At 35.9% G+C, this 22,784-nt stretch overlaps 1 protein-coding gene across 1 annotated transcript in view; it reads left to right on the top strand.

The window, feature by feature from the left end:
* Positions 1-22,784, top strand: part of LOC110447621 (calmodulin-like protein 12) — a 61,586-nt gene that overhangs the window by 21,766 nt on the left and 17,036 nt on the right. Inside the window, exons 2-7 of the mRNA XM_021493434.1 lie at positions 28-55; positions 4,437-4,580; positions 5,176-5,409; positions 5,577-5,629; positions 17,328-17,358; positions 17,560-17,703. Coding sequence (XP_021349109.1) covers positions 28-55; positions 4,437-4,580; positions 5,176-5,409; positions 5,577-5,629; positions 17,328-17,358; positions 17,560-17,703 — 634 coding nt within the window. The remainder of the gene's footprint in view (positions 1-27; positions 56-4,436; positions 4,581-5,175; positions 5,410-5,576; positions 5,630-17,327; positions 17,359-17,559; positions 17,704-22,784) is intronic.

Raw genomic sequence — 22,784 nt, 5'->3', positions numbered from 1 at the left:
TTGACGAAATTCTCTTTTTCTTTCCAGGAACAAACGGACGATGAAACTGAGGCTGGTACGTATTTGTCAGACTAACACTTGTCTTACCGTAGATTCTGAACAGTGGTTAACGTAAATCATGTTCACGAGAGTTAATGAAGTATTTTTGAAACTCAATATTTCATATATATTAATCCTGTCAATATTTTCTCCGTTTTCACTTTAATTCAAATTTAAGCTTTTAATACCTTCTTTAAAGATGTGTGGCGCTTAGCTGATGTATATACCCTCAGCATAGGATTTTCTGTGGCATCACAATGGAACGATGATTGCTTACAGATGATGGTGATTCTGCATCTTGTGACATCCTTGACTTGTAGTCCGTCACTGCTGTCATTCTAGTCGCGAAGCCTCATTTGACGTCATCAGGTGATGGCCAGCCCTCTTCAGATGTTTCGACCCTTAATCACTACATCCTTCGGCTGGTGGGTCAGTAGTGGTGGCCAAACCACTACTCGTCTATGTCGGCTTCCACATCGGCTCATCTCGTTTGTGCCATAGCCAGCACGATGCTCTCTCTGCAGCTTCTCCCAATCGTCTGATGGCGGTAGCTCTTGCCCTCCCAGTGAGTCCTATTGACCGTAGTGTCCTCCACACTGACTGTGCGGGGAAACCTCTACAGCCAACCTCCACTGGAAAGAGCCATACTGTCCATCCTCTGCTCCTGCACTTTTCCATCAGCTCATCATACTTGGCTTTCTTCCTCTCGTGAGCTTCCTCGCAGCCTTCCTCCCATGGTACGGTGAGCTCTATGGCGATGAGGTGTCTGGATTGCTCTGTCCAGATTACCATGTCAGGCCTCAGTGTTGTTTCCACTATTCCTGGAAACACAAGCTTCCTGTCAAGGTCAACCTTCATCTCCCATGTTGACGCCCGTTCAAAGATGGATGAGGTGCTTCGAGGCTTCACTGTGGCTTTCTCCCCTGGTTTCACAAACTTGATACCAGCCTGGTTTGTTCTTACACCAGTTCTTTTCTTCCTTCTCTCCACTTCAAGGATATCCGCTAGGACCCGCAAGACCTTTGTGATGCTTTTCTTTTGGAAATAGTTGCATCTACAGATGATTTCACTCTATCACGTAAATTCAGAATTATTTAAATGTTTAACACACATTGCTTTCACTGAAAATTTTATTTGCAACATCTTAATATAGCGTACTCTCCAAATATTCAAATCTACTTGAGCTACCATCGATATTAAACGACTATCTGTTTTATGCGGCCACTTTTCATTCCTCCCGACCGTTATTACTATGTAATTTAACTGTATTAAACGACCATCTGTCTAACGCGACCAAGCTAGATTGTAAAAACAATAAGTTACTAAGAAAAAGGAGTAGTGTGTACCCCAAGACGCTGATATGGTTAAAAAAAACAGCTTTGCTAATAGTTACGTGATATTCATTAGAAATGCGCCTATTTGAAAAAAAAAGTTTGTGTATGCAGAAAAACAGTTAACAATTCACTCCAACATATGGCTATTCCGTCCATTTTCATGCAAGACTTATCCGTGGTACTAAGGTCGAAAGAACGAAAACATTTATGTGTAAAGTGTTCCGAATAATATGTAGGAAAAAAAGGTAATGTAGGAAATGTTCTATGCATGTACGTTGTACACCCCTGCAGGTCGGGGATCGAGAAAATCGTTAGAGGCGACTATTTCGCTCTACTTCTAACTACCTTTTATTTGCTAACGCCTTGCTTGGCAATACCTCACTTTTGGCTTTAATGTTGACCTTTTGGTATGTCCCAGGCCCGGACCTACACCAAAGTCCTTAAAAATGATAGTTGTTATTTCCTTCTAACGTTCAGCATCAACGGTAATGTCAACAAATGCTTCACCCGTTGTCAGTATAATGTGACCGGGCGGAGTGCTAGCTGTGATGGGTGCCTTCGGCATGGTGTTTCAGTGAGATAGCACTGTATAGTCGGTATCAGATCCGCGCTATCACAAGGCGGCAAGTACGCCAACAAATCCTGTCTCCTGCATACACGTACAAACAAGCACGCATACAACTCACACATAGAGGTACGTCCTTAAATGGCCTTAGCTGTTAATAGGACGTTAAACAAAATAAATCCAAACCAAGCACAACCAAGCAAGTAACGTTACAACGTTAGGCCAAAACAGATAAACGAAACTCAGCAACTGACACCAGATGGCATTCTGCAGTGACGTACTGTAACAAGAATTGTATTTCCCCGTATTCTGTATACAAATGTACTTGTCATTCATATTTGACGCTAAATCTATATACAAATAGGTAATTTCGAATATAGTATGCAAACCTATAACATTGTGCTGACTCTGGACGTAATTACACTGATCATTATTTCCTGTGGCAGTTGGTACTGTTTAGGTGTAATATATGTATAGGTGTAACATGTGCAATGGGATCTGAACCTGTATCTTGAATGACGACTGGTTAGCTTAACGAATGGTAAAACTAAAATTTTGAAAATGCTTTTGAAGAGAAATAACAATTTAGATTAGTTTTCCCTTCTGATAATCGTTTTGATCCCGGTTCATGTAATTTTATTTTCGAATTGAATATCATAAAAATATTTCATTTGTAAAATATTTCCGGTAATTAATGGTTCAGCAAACTAGGCTTTGAACAGCTGCTGTATCCCGGCGTTGTTTATATATCAATAGTTCCGTCGTAACAGCGGTGGTCGATATGACTTTAAACATTTAAGGATGCTTGCCTCAAGCTTTTCGTGACGGGGAACACTTTTACGTTCTCAGTGTATGCGCATAGATGTACTGGCTATGCGATCAACAATTTTTGAAATCGTTTGCGTTACTTTAAATTTAAGTCAATCTCGCCAAAGTCTCGCTGGAAGGAAACAGATCCTATAGTGAGTGTTCAGTATAAAGTGCTTTGCAGTAGTATGTGTATTTATTGATTTTAATTTATTTGATGAGAAACGGTTGATAAGTATTATCAAAACGTTATTTTGTAATGTCATATTTTATCATTTGTGTTATAATTTAGTGAATCGAAAACCAGTCAAAATTGGACTAAACACGAGATTATTAACACAACAAAGTAATTTAAGCTAAATCCATACCTTGTTAAACAAAAAGGCACAATGGAATTGATTCCCGAAATAAAGCTATTCAGATAAATTAAAGAGGTAAACTTCACCAATTGATGGTATTTTAACAATGGCTACGAATGTAGCCCCCGAAGCACGACCTTGACCGATGCTTTCGTCTTCACAAAAAGAAATTAATTAACCGAGATGTTCCGAATGGAGATGACGTGTCTGATTTCCGATAATGACGGATGTCTGTCATATTTCCTCTCCCTATCAATATGACATTTAAATGTTAAGCATAATTAACATAATTAATTCGACTTTTATCTAAACTAATCAGATATTTTAACTACCAAGGGGCCTATCGTATACTGTATAATCGCCACGAGACCTAACGTAATGTATACGCTGTTATCGCCCGAGTTTCTGGCGCCGGATTTCAGATATCATCGATCACCTTTAAAGCAAGGTTAAGGTCAAATAAAACAGTGTTACCATGGTAACGTATACACATAAAACTAGCCGCAGTTGTATCCGGTCACATTAACTAGTGATACATTGAAATACTATCAATTATTGATTATTTAAACAAAATCATTATCATGGTACTCAAACTAGTCACGGCCCGGGATGAGTATATAATATAAACTTATATATTGGCACTTAGATAGAGAATAAATGTATCGCTCAAAACTTAAAAGGTATCATCTCTAAAGTGATATAATTCTGCTAAAACTCGTTTTCGGAATTATACTTAAAATTTAATCTGCAGTTTTTGGAATGTATACGTAACGGAAGAAGAAGCTGTTAGACAATATTTGACTACGTAGAAACGAATTCGGGTTTTTTCGGAAATCAATGCAAAATATCTAATTTTCAATAATACATTCCATTACAATAATTGTAGAGAAACACCTACTGACACTTTCTGCAAAATTATCCCATATTTTACAAAAATATTTTTATGCAGAAGAAAGGAACAAGAGTGATCGTGGATAAGATATTTCATGCATTTAACTACAAAAAACAGCGGTACTTTCACTAAGACGCTTGAATATAAATCCTGGGCCTGTTCGTTTATGCGGAACAACTGGTTTGACCGTTTTTAAATGTAATGATTTCGAGAATAAATCCTTGCGGACCTGCAAATGTGTATGCAGGCCTTGCAAGGCTTTCTCAGGGCTCAACTTAAAGCAGCATCATATTACTAGGTCCGACCTTATTTAATAAACGAACAACTGGGGTTCAGCCGGTTCAACTGTTTAAACGAAAACGGCACAGGTACACATTTATAAAATATTTCAGTTTGTGAATGTAAGAAAGCGAGAGTTATCGTCCGTTGTTTGATTACAGCCTACAAGGAGGCGTTTTCCCTTTTCGACAAAGATGGAGACGGGAAAATTACATTCGACGAACTGCAGGTTGTGATGAAATCACTCGGTAAAAACCATACCGCCAATGACATCCGGGACATGATCAATGACGTCGATAAGGACGGTAAGTCACGTGATCTAACTGTTCCTTATAAGGTGGGATGCTGAGATGTAAATCATGAGACAATGAGTTCGTTAAGACGACAAAAAGTATATAAAGTCCAAAGTGTGCTGATCTAAATGTTCCTGCTATTTCGTTTACATATAGATATATTGCATTGACGCAGTTTTACCTGTGACAATGAAAGAAACACGGTCTGTTTTTACAGAAAAATAGGTAATGTACTATAGTCGTTGAATCGAAGTCAACTCCTACATATTCATTTCTCTGATGAAGGTGATAGGGTACATACCGTACTAGTCATCGAACCATCACACAGGAATACTCAACTTGTAGGGCTGCATCGACCTTTTCTACAAACCTATATTAAATGTTTAGAAATAGTATCAGAAAACGTACATATCTTAAAACTTTATACGCTTTGGCGGATCTTAGGTCGTCGAGTTCCCTCTTGTACGTGTCTTTTTATGCATCAATATTTGTATGAATTAAAAGTTAACCAAATCAATTTATATCTCTTATGAAAACATGTTGTTTTTTTCTCTCCAAAAATCCAGTTTCATCCTATCAATTGTTGTATATCTTTTTTTTTCGGTAGCCAATGGTACGATAGAATTCGATGAGTTTACTCTCATGATGAAGGACTCCAAGGCTACCGATGACGAATACATGGAATCATTCAGTATGTTCGACGAGGATAATGATGGTTTGATCAGCCGAACAGAATTGAAAAATATTATGAAACGACTGGGTCAGAAACTGTCAGACGACGAACTAGACATGATGATTACGGAGGCCGACGACGACGGGGACGGTCAGATTAACTTTGACGGTAGGTCAAAGTGGAAAGGTCATAACCAGTTGTATCCGTTTATTGGCAATTGCGTTAGGTTATTATGGTCTATTCATAACTTTGTCGGAAGGTCAGATTTTATGAGATTTATTTCTAAGCACGGGAGGCTTTGACAATTGGGTATATTTGTATTGTTATCTCAACAGTTGAGTCAGATCAAGACTACATACACTTGGGTTTCTTATCATCAACATTATTGGTAGGATACATTAATTACATGCAGTGGCGTAGCACACGTGTATGCTTGAGTGCTAAAACACTAACATTTTCAAGAATTTGTTTTTATGTTAAATATGGACCGTCCGTATCAATCATAAAAAGGAAAGAAATAAAACCAAAATCCTCTTGAACATTGTAGTCTGCTCAAATAGTGTTGTTATGTTATGTCTATACACATTGACAAATCTCTCGGTTATGTAATAAAAGAAATTACTTAGTGAAGCACAAAATTCAATATTATTAATATAGCAAGTCGGGTTTTAATCGTTGATAATCAGACTAAAAGGAGTTCCCAGACCACAGGAGATTGCTGCTACAGGACCTAGTAGAATTGATTTCCAGCTATGGGAGGGGAAACTCCCCCTCCCAAATCCTCCCCTCCTCTGGCGCTATACATATTTACGCCTCGGACGTTCGACCATCTGAAACCATACACTCAGAAAAATGATTTGCTACGCCACGGACATGTTACATTTTACATTTACATTTTACATTTTACATTTACATTTTACATTTACATTTTACATTTTACATTTTACATTTACATATTACATTTACATTTACATGTACGTTTTACATTTACATTTACATTTTACATTTACATTTTACATTTACATTTACATTTTACATTTCTTATCATGACTTCTTCAACACCCTATCTTGGTATCGCAATTGATAAACCACTACTATACTACATTGTTTGTCAAACGTTATGACATTAATTTCATAATCGGTAATATTTTCTTTCCAAGTAGCAATATTTCCACTCCTCTGATGTACTTTATATACCACAATTATTCACCATTTCAGAGCCTACTCTAAGTATCACATTAATTTGGAGGACTGGATCACAAAGAAGGGTTCGATTCTAATATTCAACCATGATTAAAGTAGACTCTGTTTGCTTTTACACTCATAACAAGAAACAACTCCAAACACGTAATGAATGAAAAAGGAAACCAAAATTGTGGTATCTGAATTTATTCCAATAGAGCCACTTTGATTACTCTAATCATAAAAAAATCTTATTCATTAAAAGAACTTAAGCATAGAATAGTTGTAATGTTACAAAAATAGGAACAACTACCATAATATAGACAAAAAATGTCAGCTAGCCTAAGTTTGGTTGGCTAAAAACCGCACCCACTCAACGGAATACAAAACACATCAGCTGACAGGGGTAGGAAGAGGGTTGGTTTTAAATCGAACAGATTGAAATGGTGCCACGCCCTCAAAGTGAAAACAGCATTATGTTGACACTGCGACGTTTTTTGTCCATGTTTTTAAAGTTATAGTACATAGACTTTCTGGTTTATTTTTTTCAGAGTTTAAGCAGATGATGAGCGAAGGCAATCAGCGAAAAAAACCATTCCCGTGATTCAAAAACTAATGGCCAAACTTCCTATGCATTATTCATAACAGACATTTACTCATCACATCAAAGGGTTAACGATCGGCTCAAACGCCGAGAGTGCCTCACGTCCATACCATCCATTGAAGTGTCCGGACGGACGGACGGACGGGTGGTTGGATATGTGTTCGGACGGACGGTTAGACCAAAACGTGTAAAACCGTTCAATGCTTACTGACGGTGAAATATTTGCTCGGAGTTTTTTTCCAGATTTGGATCTTTATGTAAATATACTATCTTTGTCATCAAGATACTGGGACGACGCAAGTTCGTATATACGGATATCGGCTGTCAATACCAACGCTTGATTTGTCTCTTTTTAGTCACCAATAGAAATAGAAATATATAGAATATAGATGGGTTTTTTTCTTCTACATTTTAAATACTATTTTATACATTACCAGTAACAAGTTAAATTGTAGGCTGCGAGTTTAGAAGCTCTTTGTTTTTCTTGTTGTCATTTAGGCTGTCGTTACAGTCGAAATTTTGTCAAACGAGTTATTCCTGAAAGTTATACAGGAGGAAAAAATCTGTCCTTTATAATGTTTAACTGCTTAAATTTTCGATATATTCTTTTGATAACATTGTTAAAACTGTTCTTTTTATAGTTTAACTGCTGCTAACTCTTTTTTAAATATTGTCCGTAATACGTACCTTAATATCATTGTTGGTGTATTTCCATACACGAGTGTATTGTTCATTTCCAATTTAGATGTATTTTATATCTTGTTTACTATTTATTTATAATTATGATCGTATGGTCAGTAAGCATATAGTGACATAGATTTGATATAAAAAAGTTCCTTGGTGATAAATCTATTTAATAATTATTTAATAAAGTCTAAAGGAAAAATATTGATAGTGGAAAAATTGGTTGAATCGGTTAAAATATGATTAAAGGCTTTTTTCATTTTGATTTGAGTATTTAAGTCTAATAACGTCATATGACACGTGGTGATCACGTCATCAGGCTAACATGAAGCAATTTGACGACGTCATATTATGTTGTGTGCACATTTGACACGGTTTTGTGTTTTTCAAATGACCTACCGCGACGGTGTGCTATTGACTGTAATTAGCTTTATGATATCATACGATATGTTTGCCTCCTATTGGCTATGTTAATCCCGACGTGATCATGTCGTGGGGTTTTGTCAAAGTGAAGGTTACAGGCCAGGTCTTAGAATAACATTAACATTGGCCGGTAATGGATATACATATTTTTCTTTTCATTCAGATGTTTTTTAGTAAGCAATTAGTATCAAATTCTTTAAAATTTAAAAATATCATATTATCACTGGGTATTATTTATTAACTTATTTTAATTTGTTTAGATAATTTGTGTGTATACTGAAATTAATTTGTGATTTTATACATGTCTTTCTTTTAATAACTTTATCAGGGTAATTGGATTTCATAGTTTTGCTTTTTAAAGATACAATTCCATGAATATAGGAAAAACATGTGTCACTATACTTAGTCGCTATTACGTTAAAGGAATATGTTTGTATTTCCGGGTCAGTGTGGCTTACATGAATATTTAAATGAAGCGCTACCTTACTTTTAGACCGGTATGCAAATACATATTAAACACTTCTGTCCTTTTTCTTGACCTTTTTAATGATAGTCTTCGTATCGAAAATACATCACTTTGTATTAAGAAATTACTTCCGTAATGAAGTTAACAGACCATTTTTGAAATATTTTTGATCGCTAGCGTAACTTTTTACAAAATCATAATGATACTGACGTCAGAGAATTACTGTAAGCCGCATTCCACTGTACTCATAGTGTTATGAATGCCATTGGGAATTTTGGTCGCTTTATGTAAATGCGAAATAGTTTACATTGGGATTTCTAAGGGGGAGCTTTAGGATGGTTCAACACTAGGCCAGATACAATAAAATTGATAAAATTGTAACATAAGTCTAACATACTAACTATTGCAAAGGCGTTTTTAAATATAACAATTCTTGCTTAAAACGCATCTAGTTAAGGGTATATGTAACGTATCTATAGACCATACAACGCCAAGTGAAGGATGTTTCCTAAAACATATATTCGTGGTATTGTATAATTAATTAATACAAACTAACAAACATTCCATAGTTTTAAGCAATAATTTTGTCCAGTTTATATTGTTTTCTTTATACAAATAGACTACTTGATGCGGATAAACATGTATAGATACCGAAATATTTCCTGCTATAGCGTCCATTTTCCTTGTGATTTTTTTGGGATGCGGTTAGACGTATCGTAACTCTGCTAACGTGCTGACTGAACAAAGACGCAAAGAAAGTAAAAAAGAGAAATTAGCAATTTATTTATAATCGTGATACACTGTCCTGTTTTGCAGTATTTAGATATTGTTGTGCGTGTTTCTATGTCTTTGTCCTCGTTTTGAATATATATATATATATACTAAATTGTTTTCTTACCATCGTTATTAAACTTTTTGACATTAGACATTTGTTTGTTGTTTACATCTACATTCTGTGTATGTTTTGCGACTTCTGTAAGCAAACAAAGGGAGACAATCTATGCCGAGGGTGTGTATGTTTGAAACATATCAGAAAGTGATCGGCAAACTAAATTACCTGGTTCAATATCATTAACAAGATTTTTTCTGTTGATAATAGTGGAAAATTTATGTGAAAATTATGAAATGTGAAAAAAGACAATCTATGCCGAGGGTGTGTATGTTTGAAACGTATCGGACAGTGATCGGCAAACAAAATAACCTGGACCAATATCACTAGCATTATTTGTCTTCTGTTGATAATAGTGGAAAAATGTATGTGAAAAAAACCTCTCCTTATAATTAAGAGAAACTTTACACCAAGTAAAACAACACCGATCTGTATGCTTGATGACGATATTAATAGCAGAAACGCTCATTTATGAAGTGTTTGTTTTTGTATATATGGGTATATTGACGTGAATTTACGTTTCCTTGAAACACACATATAAACTGTTAATCTTACGGCATCTCCACCCGATCATAGACGTTCTTTAAATAAGGTAGGGAGTCTCACCTCTTTTCTACTGCCGGAAGGCTTTAAACAACTATTAAATTATTTTTATGTTGAAGATATTTACACGATAAAACTGCGAATGTTTTGCTTGAGAATCTAGGACTAGATAGTGTGTAGCATCAAACATACGTTTTATATAGGTAAATAACCAGGAAAATTTAACAACGAAAAACTTAAACGCTATATATCATATCGATACACATTATTTACGTTATTGTGTAAAAGATTATACGGAACTAGTTTAACACGGCTGTCACATTATAACGACATTGTCAGGTTCCCAAAAGGAGATGCCGTAAAAAAAAAAATATTTTTGTTAACCAAGAACAATTGTGAAGGTCAAATTACAAGTACCTCAGGGACAATTAATAGCGTGGCTTAATTTATTTGTTTTGGTTTTGTTTTATCAGGTTTAACAGCTAAGGTCATTTAAGGACGTACTTCAATGTGTGCATATGTGATGTGCTTGAGGCAGGTTTGCTTTGTACATGCCTCTTTGCAAGATGGCGGATATAATCCCGACTTTATAGTGCTACCTCACTAAAACACTATGCCGAAAGCACCAAGTACAGCATTCAACCCGATCACATTATACTGACAATGTTGCGATTACCCTAAATGTTGACGTTTAACAGGGCATGTCCCGTCATGAGTCAATTACCCTCCGCACTTGGGCTAACGCTAAAAATTAAAGCCAAAATCGGTATTACCAACAAAGGCACCAGGAACAAATTTCTAAGGAAACAAAGAGAAAATAAAATGGAAAATGTTACTTTAGGAGCAGTAGGTCATTTTTTCTCTTCATATGTCATATGTCTCCTTAGCAGACACAGAAGAAAAACCCGATTTTGCAGCGGGAATAAAAAAAAATCTAGTTGTAAAGTGTAAATATTTATGCCAACCAAATATGTAGATCAAATAGATACGTCTACAAAACAATGTAATCATCATTGTCACTAGTAAGATAAGTATTAACAAGTCCTTTTTTACGCAAATATTCCATATACATCAGATGTTGTGCTACATTTAAATATTTCTTCAGAATTGTTCAGAAAGTTTAATTTTGCTGATAAAGAATTACATCTGCAAAGCATCAAAATGAGAGCTCGATATGTATTGGTCATTGGGAATCAAACATCGCACAGAGTCAGGAAAAACGTTTCGGTTGCTTGCGGTTAAATTCTTCTGACAACAAAGGTCATTTGACATTTATGTCAGTCGGTCATCAACAACCTCGCCATACGTATACTTTCAAGAGGTTCATGACGAAAGAAGAACTAATCGAATCCATTTCCTGATTTCTGTCAGTTAGAAGTTTTCTTTCTTAAGGGTAATGTATAGACATTATTTGTTAACACGCGATTTCCGTTAAGAACACCCAGCACCGACCGTTGGAGATGACGGGGTCAGAAAATCTAGTACATGTGACATGACATTAATCAAGTCAAGCCTATGGAACATCACTAATCAAACCTATGGCAATCGTTCCCCGATAGCATGTATTTAGAGTCAGGAATTATTTTATTTTATGTTAATTTCGGCTTAATAATTTCGCGTGACGTCTTCGCATGTAATTTGTTGCGCACACGATTGATGACCTTGAGTTGTTCTCGTTAATAAGTAAGTTCCTGGTGACGTAATGAGGGTGCACTTAACCCTAGGAATGGTAAGTTACATATTCTACTGTAATAGGAATACTGCTGGAACTGACCAACTATTTTACTGAGCTCTTTATGTTAAAAACAGTGCCTCATGTCTTCTTCGTCTTCGAAATTCGTGGGGATCTTAATATTTCTCTCTAATTCTAAATGCCTTTGATTTCCTAGCGCCTCACTTTTGACTTTAGTGTTGCGCGTTCGCCCAGGTGAGGAAGGCAATGGGTTCTGTCCCCAGGCCGGGACATACAAATGTCCTTAAAAATGATAGTTGTTATTTCCTGCTTAACGTTCAACATTTGCGGGTTATGGCAACAACTGGTTCACCCGTTGCCAATACAGTGGGATCGGGCGGAATGCTGTGCTTAGTGTCTTTGGGATGGTATTTCAGTGATAAAAATTTGAAGCACTATAAAGTCGGCATAAGATCCGCGCTATCACCAGGAGGCACCAACATTGCCTTCCACGGCACACATGCACGCTTACAAAACACATATGGAAGCACGTCCTTAAATGACCTTAGCTTTTCATAGGACGTTAAACAATATAACACCAAACCAAACGCTCACTTACAGTGGATTAACCGAGTATACATGAGTTTCTTTTTTGTGGAACTCAGTTACGAGTCCTTACAGCTAAATAACCACAAGTCATTAGGTGAACGATTCTACTCACCGTTGGATGAGGGGTAATATTACATGTAACTCGTCATATTCAGGTTCATGATGATTGAAAATTAACAACTTATTCACCTACTCACATTCATCAGTTTCAAATTCTGTTGTTTTAATAATCCATATCTCACAATGGCAGTATAATGATCGACAGTCAGGGGTTCCAGTCCTGGCCTGACCCCGTGGCGCTATTATTATACTCAGAAACACCCTTTAAACTCTTTATTATACACTGATTCCGCAAGGTCACGGTTTCTGTTTAGAGGGAATTTATTGATGCTATATTAATATCGGGGAAAATGTAATGCATAGTTACAGTTGTTGGCATCGGTACGGGATCCTTTAAATGCTGTAGAAAGATAACTTATGATATATACCTATACATGTTTCTGTCATCACGTCAAAACTCAGACTGAAATACGTGATTAGACGTAATTAAGTAGCTAATATCCAAATAGCTGTGTGATCAGCATCATTAACCGACAAATAACATGTAATTAAGCATGTTAAGTTATTAACTTATGATTGTTATCAAGGTCAACACTTATCAGCAGACAACACCCACTTCAATCAATTGCTTTATCAACTGTGGACAAGTCACTGTAAAGCCTCTACAAATGCATATTATTTTATTCATTTTTAAAACAACCATCAATCATATGTGTAATTACGAGATTCATTTCATGAAGCAAGCGTGGAAGAGAAAACAATTATCCTATAATTGCAGGACTTGCTTTACCTTGTATTAACATGTTTCCAAAGCTCACTATTGAACAGTGTATTTCAATAAGCAACATACATAGAATTGAATTATTTATAAATCTATCTCCTCTCACTTACAATCGCGATGTACAATGTAAGTCAAATACCATCGGTGCGAGTATAAACATCTGTTAACAAACAGATACGTATGTATAGTGGAATGGAGACTCATTGAAACTCTTTTTATAATTGCTTTCCTTGTTATGGAATAATCTGAATATTTAATGTATCTCACATTTATAATGCACACCACAATACTATGGATGAGATTGTTCGCTGATTACATAAATTGAGTGAAACGTTAAGGTATTTCATGTGTGCAAAATAAATAAAGTTAAAGTAGTTTGGTAATCGACAATTAAGAAAAATGTAAAGTATGTCCATTGTTGAAACAGTTTGATGAAAATACTGTTCATGCACACGCGCATCCTTGGTTAATGCAAATACATGCAACGAAAACTATTACCCGTACCTGTACCCATCAGGAATATATGTAGTCGCGTTTATTACGAAACTGCAAGAAAACTATTTAAATGTTGACAGAATGATGACAGGTGTTTCCAGTATACATGTATAACAAATAAACACAAACGCAACAAGGCTGGCTAAGGTGAAACACAACTTGTATGATCTTTTACCTTCACACTGTTCAAAACAGGCTCTCGCTCAGGTAATTTGACTTGACATAGCCTTGTTAGTTTAATGATCAGTTGTGATATATCCAATTGATAAAATGTGTCGTTATTTCAGAACTTTGAAACATTTTCTGAGCGATTTTAAGAAAATACTAGATACTTCAGGAATACATCTGCAGGTACTTTTTTTCCTTATATGTAATATGCAGGTCTTTGCGTGTGCACAACAATTCAATGTTCAAATGTCACTTTTCAGCGAAAAAATGAAAGCGCTTTCAAAAAACTGTAGTCATTGTTTACATTGTTCTTGAGACATGATTACAAAACCGCTAGGAGTTTTTGTTTTATTTTTTTTGAAAAATTATAAGCTTATAACATATTGTACTTTACAAGGCAACGGCATATCATATTTCACCCAGTTGCTATATCGACCTTCCATGGAACTCCATTGTTGAGATGAAGCCCTTCACGGAGGAAACAGGAAATTAAACTTAAACCTAAATCAATGATCTCCAACTTTATTTCTCTAATAACAAATATTGCAGTTAGGAACGTTGTACGAGTTACTCTGGATTGGAAATTATCAACTCCATGAATGATAAAGCAGTAATACACACACGAATAAAAATAGACATCCCAGTCAATAGGGTAATCAGGCCCCTAACAACCAGCTTTATGTTAATGTTACAACGTGTGATCGCCTATATGTCAATTCAAATGTAGTGACTTTTGTTATCCGTTTATCATAGGAAAACAAGACAATATGCATAGAAATCATATGTAGAATAGAAGGCCAATATATCTGATTGTGCCGTACATCGACACTTATCCCAATGGACATTCAAAATTCCGGACTACAGTAGAAAACAGAAATGGCAGTGTTCAATGAATGCACGGAAAAAAGTATAATCACCTAAACCAAATTTTAAAGTTAGATATCTTTAATACAAAATGAATTCATACAATATATATGTACATAACAATCACTTGGACGAACGCTATTGAATGACTGCCTTACAAAACAGCTTTACATGGTAGCAAACCAGAATCTTTTGTGTGGCGATACTAAGGAGGGAGCCTTTTTCTAACATCATTGATTATTTTACGCACCTAGTAGTATTAGCGTTGCATTCATTTGACGAGGCACGTTTTGAAAAACAGCGGAAAAACTCACGAAGGTCGATGTACGAAGGACATGGTTTAACAAAAACACACAGGCATTGTATTGTTAGAAAGTTTATTGAAGTTGTGTAGAAAGTTTACACACATATCTTGTTCGTATTTAAACAAACAGCAGTGTACAATCGATGTGGAAAGAAAAGACTTAACTCCGTATTGTAGAACGAGGCTTCTCCCGTGCTTCCTCACAGGACGAACATAACTTCGAGACACAGAGAAAATGGTAAGTAAATATTTAGATTAAGTAATTTCACTTCTGCATAACTATTTTTGTTTCAAACGACTGTACGAACACATTCTATTTTACATATTTAATTTGAAAAAATATATATATTACTGGAATGAATACGGAATTTAAGAAAGGGGAAGGGGCAATATTCGTTACCGGTATGCTAGTTTTATTATACCTTCCTAAATACTGAGGGAAATAACAAGAATTGTTTTGGCAATGGCGCCGTTTAATTTCTGTCTTGGTTATGCCTTACTTCTGTTTTACCTAGTTTATTCAAGGTTTCATCGGTCGGGAGTTTTGGGGCCTTAACGACCAAGGTATCTCCCTGTTCCCCGATTCCACCTGGATTATTTTCATTTTCTATATGTATTGAATCAACGACAAACATTTAACCAAAAGGGGCTTATCATACTTTTACTGTGTCCGCAGACATAAGTCAGCACACATGATTTTTTGCCCATAGGTATGTATGAGATATATATAGCTATATATCAGTCACCTACAGTATCAGACTAGAGAACATAAACTGCAGGCATTTCATATCAATACAAAGTGAGATCAAACAGTAGCTATGTTATAATCGATCTCTTGTTAGCGTCACCGTGCTAAAGGGTTATATTAGTTCAGGCTGGTTTAACCATTTTGATATTTTGGTCTATATTGATTATACGCACAGTAAATTATAAGTCAAGTACCATTCTTTTATTTTTCTTAGCGGTTCCTGTTTTGTTGTTTTGGTATTGGTCGATTTTACACAGTGTGTGTAATCCACACTTTTTTTTGTTATTTTCATATTTTTTGTAAGAAATAAACTGTTGGTTCCACATTTTGTTTTTTTGTAGTGGTTAATGCTGTTCTTCCTCACATGGTACATCCCTAATTCCCATAGTTGTATTTTCTTATCGACGTTTCGTTAAAGACCCATGTCGCATTGCAGACAAAACACTAGAGAATGTTAGTGTAGCTTGCTGAAGTTTTCTCGTGCATACAGTTATTACCTCTACTTAAATTTGTTTCGGATTAAATTGACTCATTCACCTGGTAGCTCAGGTAGTAAGGGCGGCAGTTTAGTGATCGGGGGTCTTGAGTTCGAGTGCTGCACTGACTATGTTGCATTCCTTATACTAATATTTAGAACACCGTTGTTGGATTAACTGATGTGGCACATTGTGGCTATAGCGTGTTCAGCGGTTTAGAGTCGAGACCCTAGTCTTTTGCACCACTCGTGTGACAAAGAAACCCAACGTTTTCAAAATACATTTTCAATTGCTGTTTGTGCTTAAAACAAACTTATAATTTAACACTATGTTAAGTTGTGCTTTTTTCATTGACATATTGATCACATGTACCTTAATACAATATCGCCATATACATTTTCAAGAAGCTAACCTTTATGTATTATCAGCGCAGAGTACAGATACATGTACCAGGAAATACAATAATGAGTCTAAAATACCGAGGAAACACAACAAACAACTGAAATCAAATACCACCCACATAACAATTATACATGAGTAATACCAAAATCAAAAAGCAACAAAAAAATGTTTACTAGGGCAAAACATGATCAAAGAAAACGCTACATTTATAAAGATAATAACGTACCAAGAAAAGAAGACTAGATGTTCCAGAAGTGTGATTTGTGTTCTTCATCGACGATACCCACCATGTAAATATAGGTGATACATTGTAACGAAATTACAAGACACCTTTCGGCATGAGCATTAAATTCAATCTTCATATCGAACAAAGTAATGAAATATTTTCAAATCTGATCACAAAACTGAACTTAAAACTGCCAATATATTTGATTTGATTTTTGAATAACCAACTGCAATATTGAAACATTGTGGGTAGGGTAGGAAGGGATGTTGCTGTCAAGAAAGGAAAAGTTCACAGTACAAAAAAAGATCAGCATTTTAATGTTTATCGTACGACCTAGTAATAATTCAATTAAACGTTTGCAAAGTTGTCACGACATTTCATTGTTAGTTATTGAACGGTCTAAGCAAAGAAAAGATAAATACATCTTGAAGTAGCAAATGTATAGACGTAACTATGGTATATATATATGTTACCATTCCTGTCATTTCAGACGGATGCCCTCACAGAAGATCAAATAGATGGTAAGTAAAGGATGTTCATAAGGTTAGCTTAATATATGTATATCTTTCAAAGCTCAAGTATTTATGAAAATTAACCGAACACCAAGTATATATATTTTGTGATAGTTTAAGATGTCTTCTATTTACGTTTTATTTAACAGCTCATTAATTGAAGTTCAACTAAGATAGATAAATCCCCATGCTCTATGTTTTTGTCCTTAGAATTCAAAGAGGCGTTCAGCCTGTTCGACAAAGATGGCGACGGCACCATAACAACCAAAGAGTTGGGAACAGTGATGAGGTCACTAGGACAGAACCCGACAGAAGCTGAGTTACAAGACATGATTAACGAGGTGGATGAGGATGGTAATTAGATAATATTAGTTGATACCATTTGTTCTACATTTGTATCGGCTAGATCATATTTACATAGTGGTCGATGATTTGTGATTTTGGTCAATATACTTCATGAAGTCACTTTTATTGTACCATGACAATGCTTTCAATGAAGTACACAGCCTTTGACGACTTGCTAAGGTTCCATCTTGTTTAGAAATATAAACATCCTTTCTTTCATTTCTACATGTAATATAACCATTAAGGGTTTTGATTTCGGTGAATATGTGTTATATTGACCTGAAAATGACATTAACCGAAAAAAATCCAAGTTCATGTAATCACATTTATATTCACCAAAATAAAAGTCATAATTGATACCTACTGAAAATACACCGTCAAACAGGCAATGTTAAAATTAACCCCACTTATTCATCATAACATACCACATATATACCATTAAATAACACCTATTCCGTCTTTGCATATTGCAGAGTTATCTTCTCTTGTGAGCAGGTATTGATTGTTACGTCATTTGTTTGTGAGAGTAACGTCATCAGATTTTGAGAAAACGACGTAATTTTCTCACACAAACCAATGAAGTAGCAATCAATACCTGCTCACAAGAGAAGATAACTCTGCCATACGCAAAGACGGAATATAACATTAAATAACACCTATGTAACATAAAATAAAACGGACACCCTTCACCTGTCTTATAACATAACAAACAAGGAGTAACATGACAACATACCGTAAATTGAGAATGTTTACCATTCGTTTCATTTTGCTATTTTTACCCTTGAACTAGAGCTGAAATTCAAAATGAGAATATATATAAGTAGAGTCATCAGTATAAGAAGGTCAAGTTTTGCGCATTCAATAATTTCGGAGATTGCAGTGATGTAAAAATATAAGAACATTTTCTCGAAGGGATTAATTATAAACAGCAAGTTTGTTATATTCATCCTGTAATACCAGGAAAAAACATTATAAAGCTCAACCATTATAATAATGATATACAACTTCATTGTAGAATAAGGGAAAATATTTACATGTCTCCCTTCTTCAGCCAAGTACATACGCAGTGAAAAAAGGCTTGGCGGATTGATACTTGTTTCAAATATGGCGCCGTTAACGCTTCAGCGAGATAACAGTCCAATGACAACCAATGCTTGGATGATTCATACTGATATTCGGAATCCATTATGTCTAATTATACAACGAAATAATGCTGACAAACTTCTTATTACATGGATGCACATTCAAATTTCTTTGGCGGTAACGTCGACAATGGCGGTTTCGTTCTGACCGCGTCACTGAGCAGTGTGTTAATACGCGTACATGGCGACCGTTGTAAATTAATAGAAAAGTTCGAAGGGCTTTTCGCATTGCTTTATTTGAAATTTAAAGCCCATAAAGGAAACAAAATAGAGTTGTTCACTGCGTATTTTCTAAATTTACTCATTTATCGATGTAGATTCTCTGAAACTATATTGTTCTAGCAACCACGGCCGCCGTAGTTACCATCGTGGCAACCCTCTTCGACTTTTTTTCTGCGTAATGTAGCATTTAAACATTCAACCAAATGTTAATATAAGGATTGACCTTCATTTTGACTGCTATACGGTAGTATGAACGCAATTACGCGCTTCATAGAGAATATGTTCGTTACCAACTGCGTTCATACTACCGTATACGCCGTCAAAATGAAGGTCAATCCTTAAGTAATTTATTGATGTACTTTTCATAGATATATTGTTGCGGCACTGCTTTCAAGAAATGAATTACTATGATTTATTGCAATATGTCGGTAGGATAAATATTTCAGGTCGATGGAATACAGTTACTTAACGATGTAAAAACTGGAACATTCGACGCTACACACATTTGTTATTTCATGTAAAATATACACAATTCACTGTTTGTAAGCTGTTGAAAACGTTGAAAAATAACACAAGTAAGATATACAATGGCAAAAATATAATCTACTCAAATCGTAAACGGGTTTAATTTTTTTTTTTTTATGTTGGAATGGGAGTTCAGTTTCGATCGGTGCGTTGGATACCATACCTTACAGTCTAGGCTTGATGCAATATTGACCTTACCAAGCTCAAAAGTAACCCTGATAACCAAATTCATTTCAGCAGAATTCCAAAGGTTTACATGGTCTCCAGACTCTTCTAGTACACAGTTTTATATCTTTCTATTCAAAAATCGAAGATCTATTTGATTTTATCTTCCTTGGTGAATGCTGCCTTGTCTAGATTTATCGTTAGCTAGCTCAGGCAGACGTAGCTCTTCGGAAAGTATTTGTACATAATAGTGTGTACCGAGATATATAGGTATGCCTGATAGTGTTTTGAAGTCCGAGTTCAAATGAATACACAGATCAGTAAATAGGCAATGTAATAAGACAATTTCAAGACAGAACACGGAACTGGCCCTAATTGGATCGCCACAAATAGTAATCATGATATATAACATTTCCGAAATTCATGATATCATTTATATATTATTTGCATAAAAACGATAGCTGCAATACACATTGACAACATCGCAATTGGTGCAGTGTAATTGGTGTTTGGTATCTATTACCAAACTGTAGAGGTACAAACACATGTCTGTGTCTTACCTTCGTCTTTCAATGTCATTAACAACAAGACAACAGCATGACCTGTAGATATACTAAACTTGAACCGGAGAGACACAAAACTACAACAAAATTAGGAGACACCAAAGCTACAGGGGTCAAGGCGATAAAAAAAAATGTTTCTAACAGACACCATAGCTACAGGGGTCAAGGCGATAAATAAAAAACATGTTTCTAACAGACACCAAAGATACAGGGGTCTAGGCGATAAATAATCAACATGTTTCTAACAGACACCAAAGATACAGGGGTCTAGGCGATAAATAATCAACATGTTTCTAACAGGGGGGAAAGCTACAGGGGTCTAGGCGGTAAATAAACAACATGTTTGTAACAGACACCAAAGCTACAGGGGCCTAGGCGATAAATAAACAAAATGTTTCTAACAGACACCAAAGCTACAGGGGCCTAGGCGATAAATAAACAACATGATTCTAACAGACACCATAGCTACAGAGGTCTAGGGGATAAATAAACAACATGTTTCTAACAGACACCATAGCTACAGGGGTCTAGGCGATTAATAAAGAACATGTTTCTAACAGACACCATAGCTACAGGGGTCTAGGCGATAAATAAACAACATGTTTCTAACAGACACCAAAGCACAGGAAGGAGAAAGGAAACAAAACAGTGTAGCGGTGTACTTACTAGTACTACAAGAGGTAATTTTAGGCTGCCAAAATTGAACATGGAAGGTGGATAGACTTACCACGTGAAATTAATTATAATCTAATTTGTATATTTCATAACTTGCAGGAGGTTGAAGATGATGTTTAATTGTAACAACTCTAACACTTCTCATGAATCTGGACTGTATATAGTTTGGTGATTTATAAATAACATAAACAAAATGACAATTTGAAACCTGTTTCATTTCTTATTTGTTATCAAATGAACAATCGCTCGTCTGTCCATTAATTCTCTGCATTATGTAATATTTCATATTTCTAGCCACTTGTAATGTTTATGAAAAATAAACAAAATGTATTATTTTATTTAGCGAGTGGGTTTATAAGTAAACATTTGAATACCACAGTAATAGTTGCGGCGAAATGGTTTAGATGGATGCACGCAAACAATACATTAAAAAGTTAATGGCTTTAAAGGGTGCATCAGTTATGCAAATATTTAGATTTACTCAAGAGGATATTAATGATTTCAGCTTAGGAAAAACCTGACATTAGTTCACAGCTGTACGGCCTTGAAATTACATGTACCTCTAGCACGAAGCTAGGAGGCGACCGTAATGTGATGAACAATTAAAACCGGCCACACTACATTTAATACAATTTCTTAAATTATACACTTAAATATAACACCTACTCATATTTAGATGCGTTAGACCACGAATGCAAATAGCATGTTAAAGCAGTGTGAATCATGAGGTTGTGTAACTTACTACGAAATTATGTAAACAAGTCACAAACGTGATATTTTAAAATGTTTAACGGAACTGGACTTGATCTCCGAGCAGGGTAAGGTAAATAGTCGTGTAAGCGTTTATGTCCAGGTATCACAGTGGTATATAGCTAGTATCGGTGTCCAGGTATCGCAGTGATCTATAGATAGTGTTTGTGTCCAGGTCTCTCAGTGATCTATAGCTAGCGTTTGTGTCCAGGTCTCTCAGTGATCTAAAGATAGTGTTTGTGTCCAGGCCTCTCAGTGATCTATAGCTAGCGTTTGTGTCCAGGTCTCTCAGTGATCTATAGATAGTGTTTGTGTCCAGGTCTCTCAGTGATCTAAAGCAAGTGTTTGTGTCCAGGTCTCTCAGTGGTCTATATCTAGTGTTTGTGTCCAGGCCTCTCAGTGGTCTATAGCTAGTGTTTGTGTCCAGGTATCGCAGTGGTCTATAGATAGTGTTTGTGTCCAGGTCTCTCAGTGATCTTAAGCAAGTGTTTGTGTCCATGTCTCTCAGTGGTCTATATCTAGTGTTTGTGTCCAGATCTCTCAGTGATCTATAGCTAGCGTTTGTGTCCAGGTCTCTCAGTGATCTATAGAGAGTGTTTGTGTCCAGGTCTCTCAGTGATCTTAAGCTTGTGTTTGTGTCCAGGTCTCTCAGTGATCAAAAGCTAGTGTTTGTGTCCAGGTCTCTCAGTGGTCTATATCTAGTGTTTGTGTCCAGGTATCGCAGTGATCTATAGATAGTGTTTGTGTCCAGGCCTCTCAGTGATCTAAAGATAGTGTTTGTGTCCAGGTCTCTCAATGATCTTAAGCTAGTGTTTGTCTCGAGGTCTCTCAGTGATCTTAAGCTAGTGTTTGTGTCCAGGTCTCTCAGTGATCTTAAGCTTGTGTTTGTGTCCAGGTCTCTCAGTGATCAAAAGCTAGTGTTTGTGTCCAGGTCTCTCAGTGGTCTATATCTAGTGTTTGTGTCCAGGCCTCTCAGTGGTCTATATCTAGCGTTTGTGTCCACGTCTCTCAGTGATCTATAGATAGTGTTTGTGTCCAGGTCTATCAG

This window comes from Mizuhopecten yessoensis, unplaced genomic scaffold (genome assembly GCF_002113885.1).
Source record: "Mizuhopecten yessoensis strain PY_sf001 unplaced genomic scaffold, ASM211388v2 scaffold401, whole genome shotgun sequence".
Taxonomy (NCBI): Eukaryota; Metazoa; Mollusca; class Bivalvia; order Pectinida; family Pectinidae; genus Mizuhopecten; species Mizuhopecten yessoensis.
Note: the sequence above shows the minus strand (reverse complement) of the source record. Positions and strands in the feature narration are given on the sequence as shown.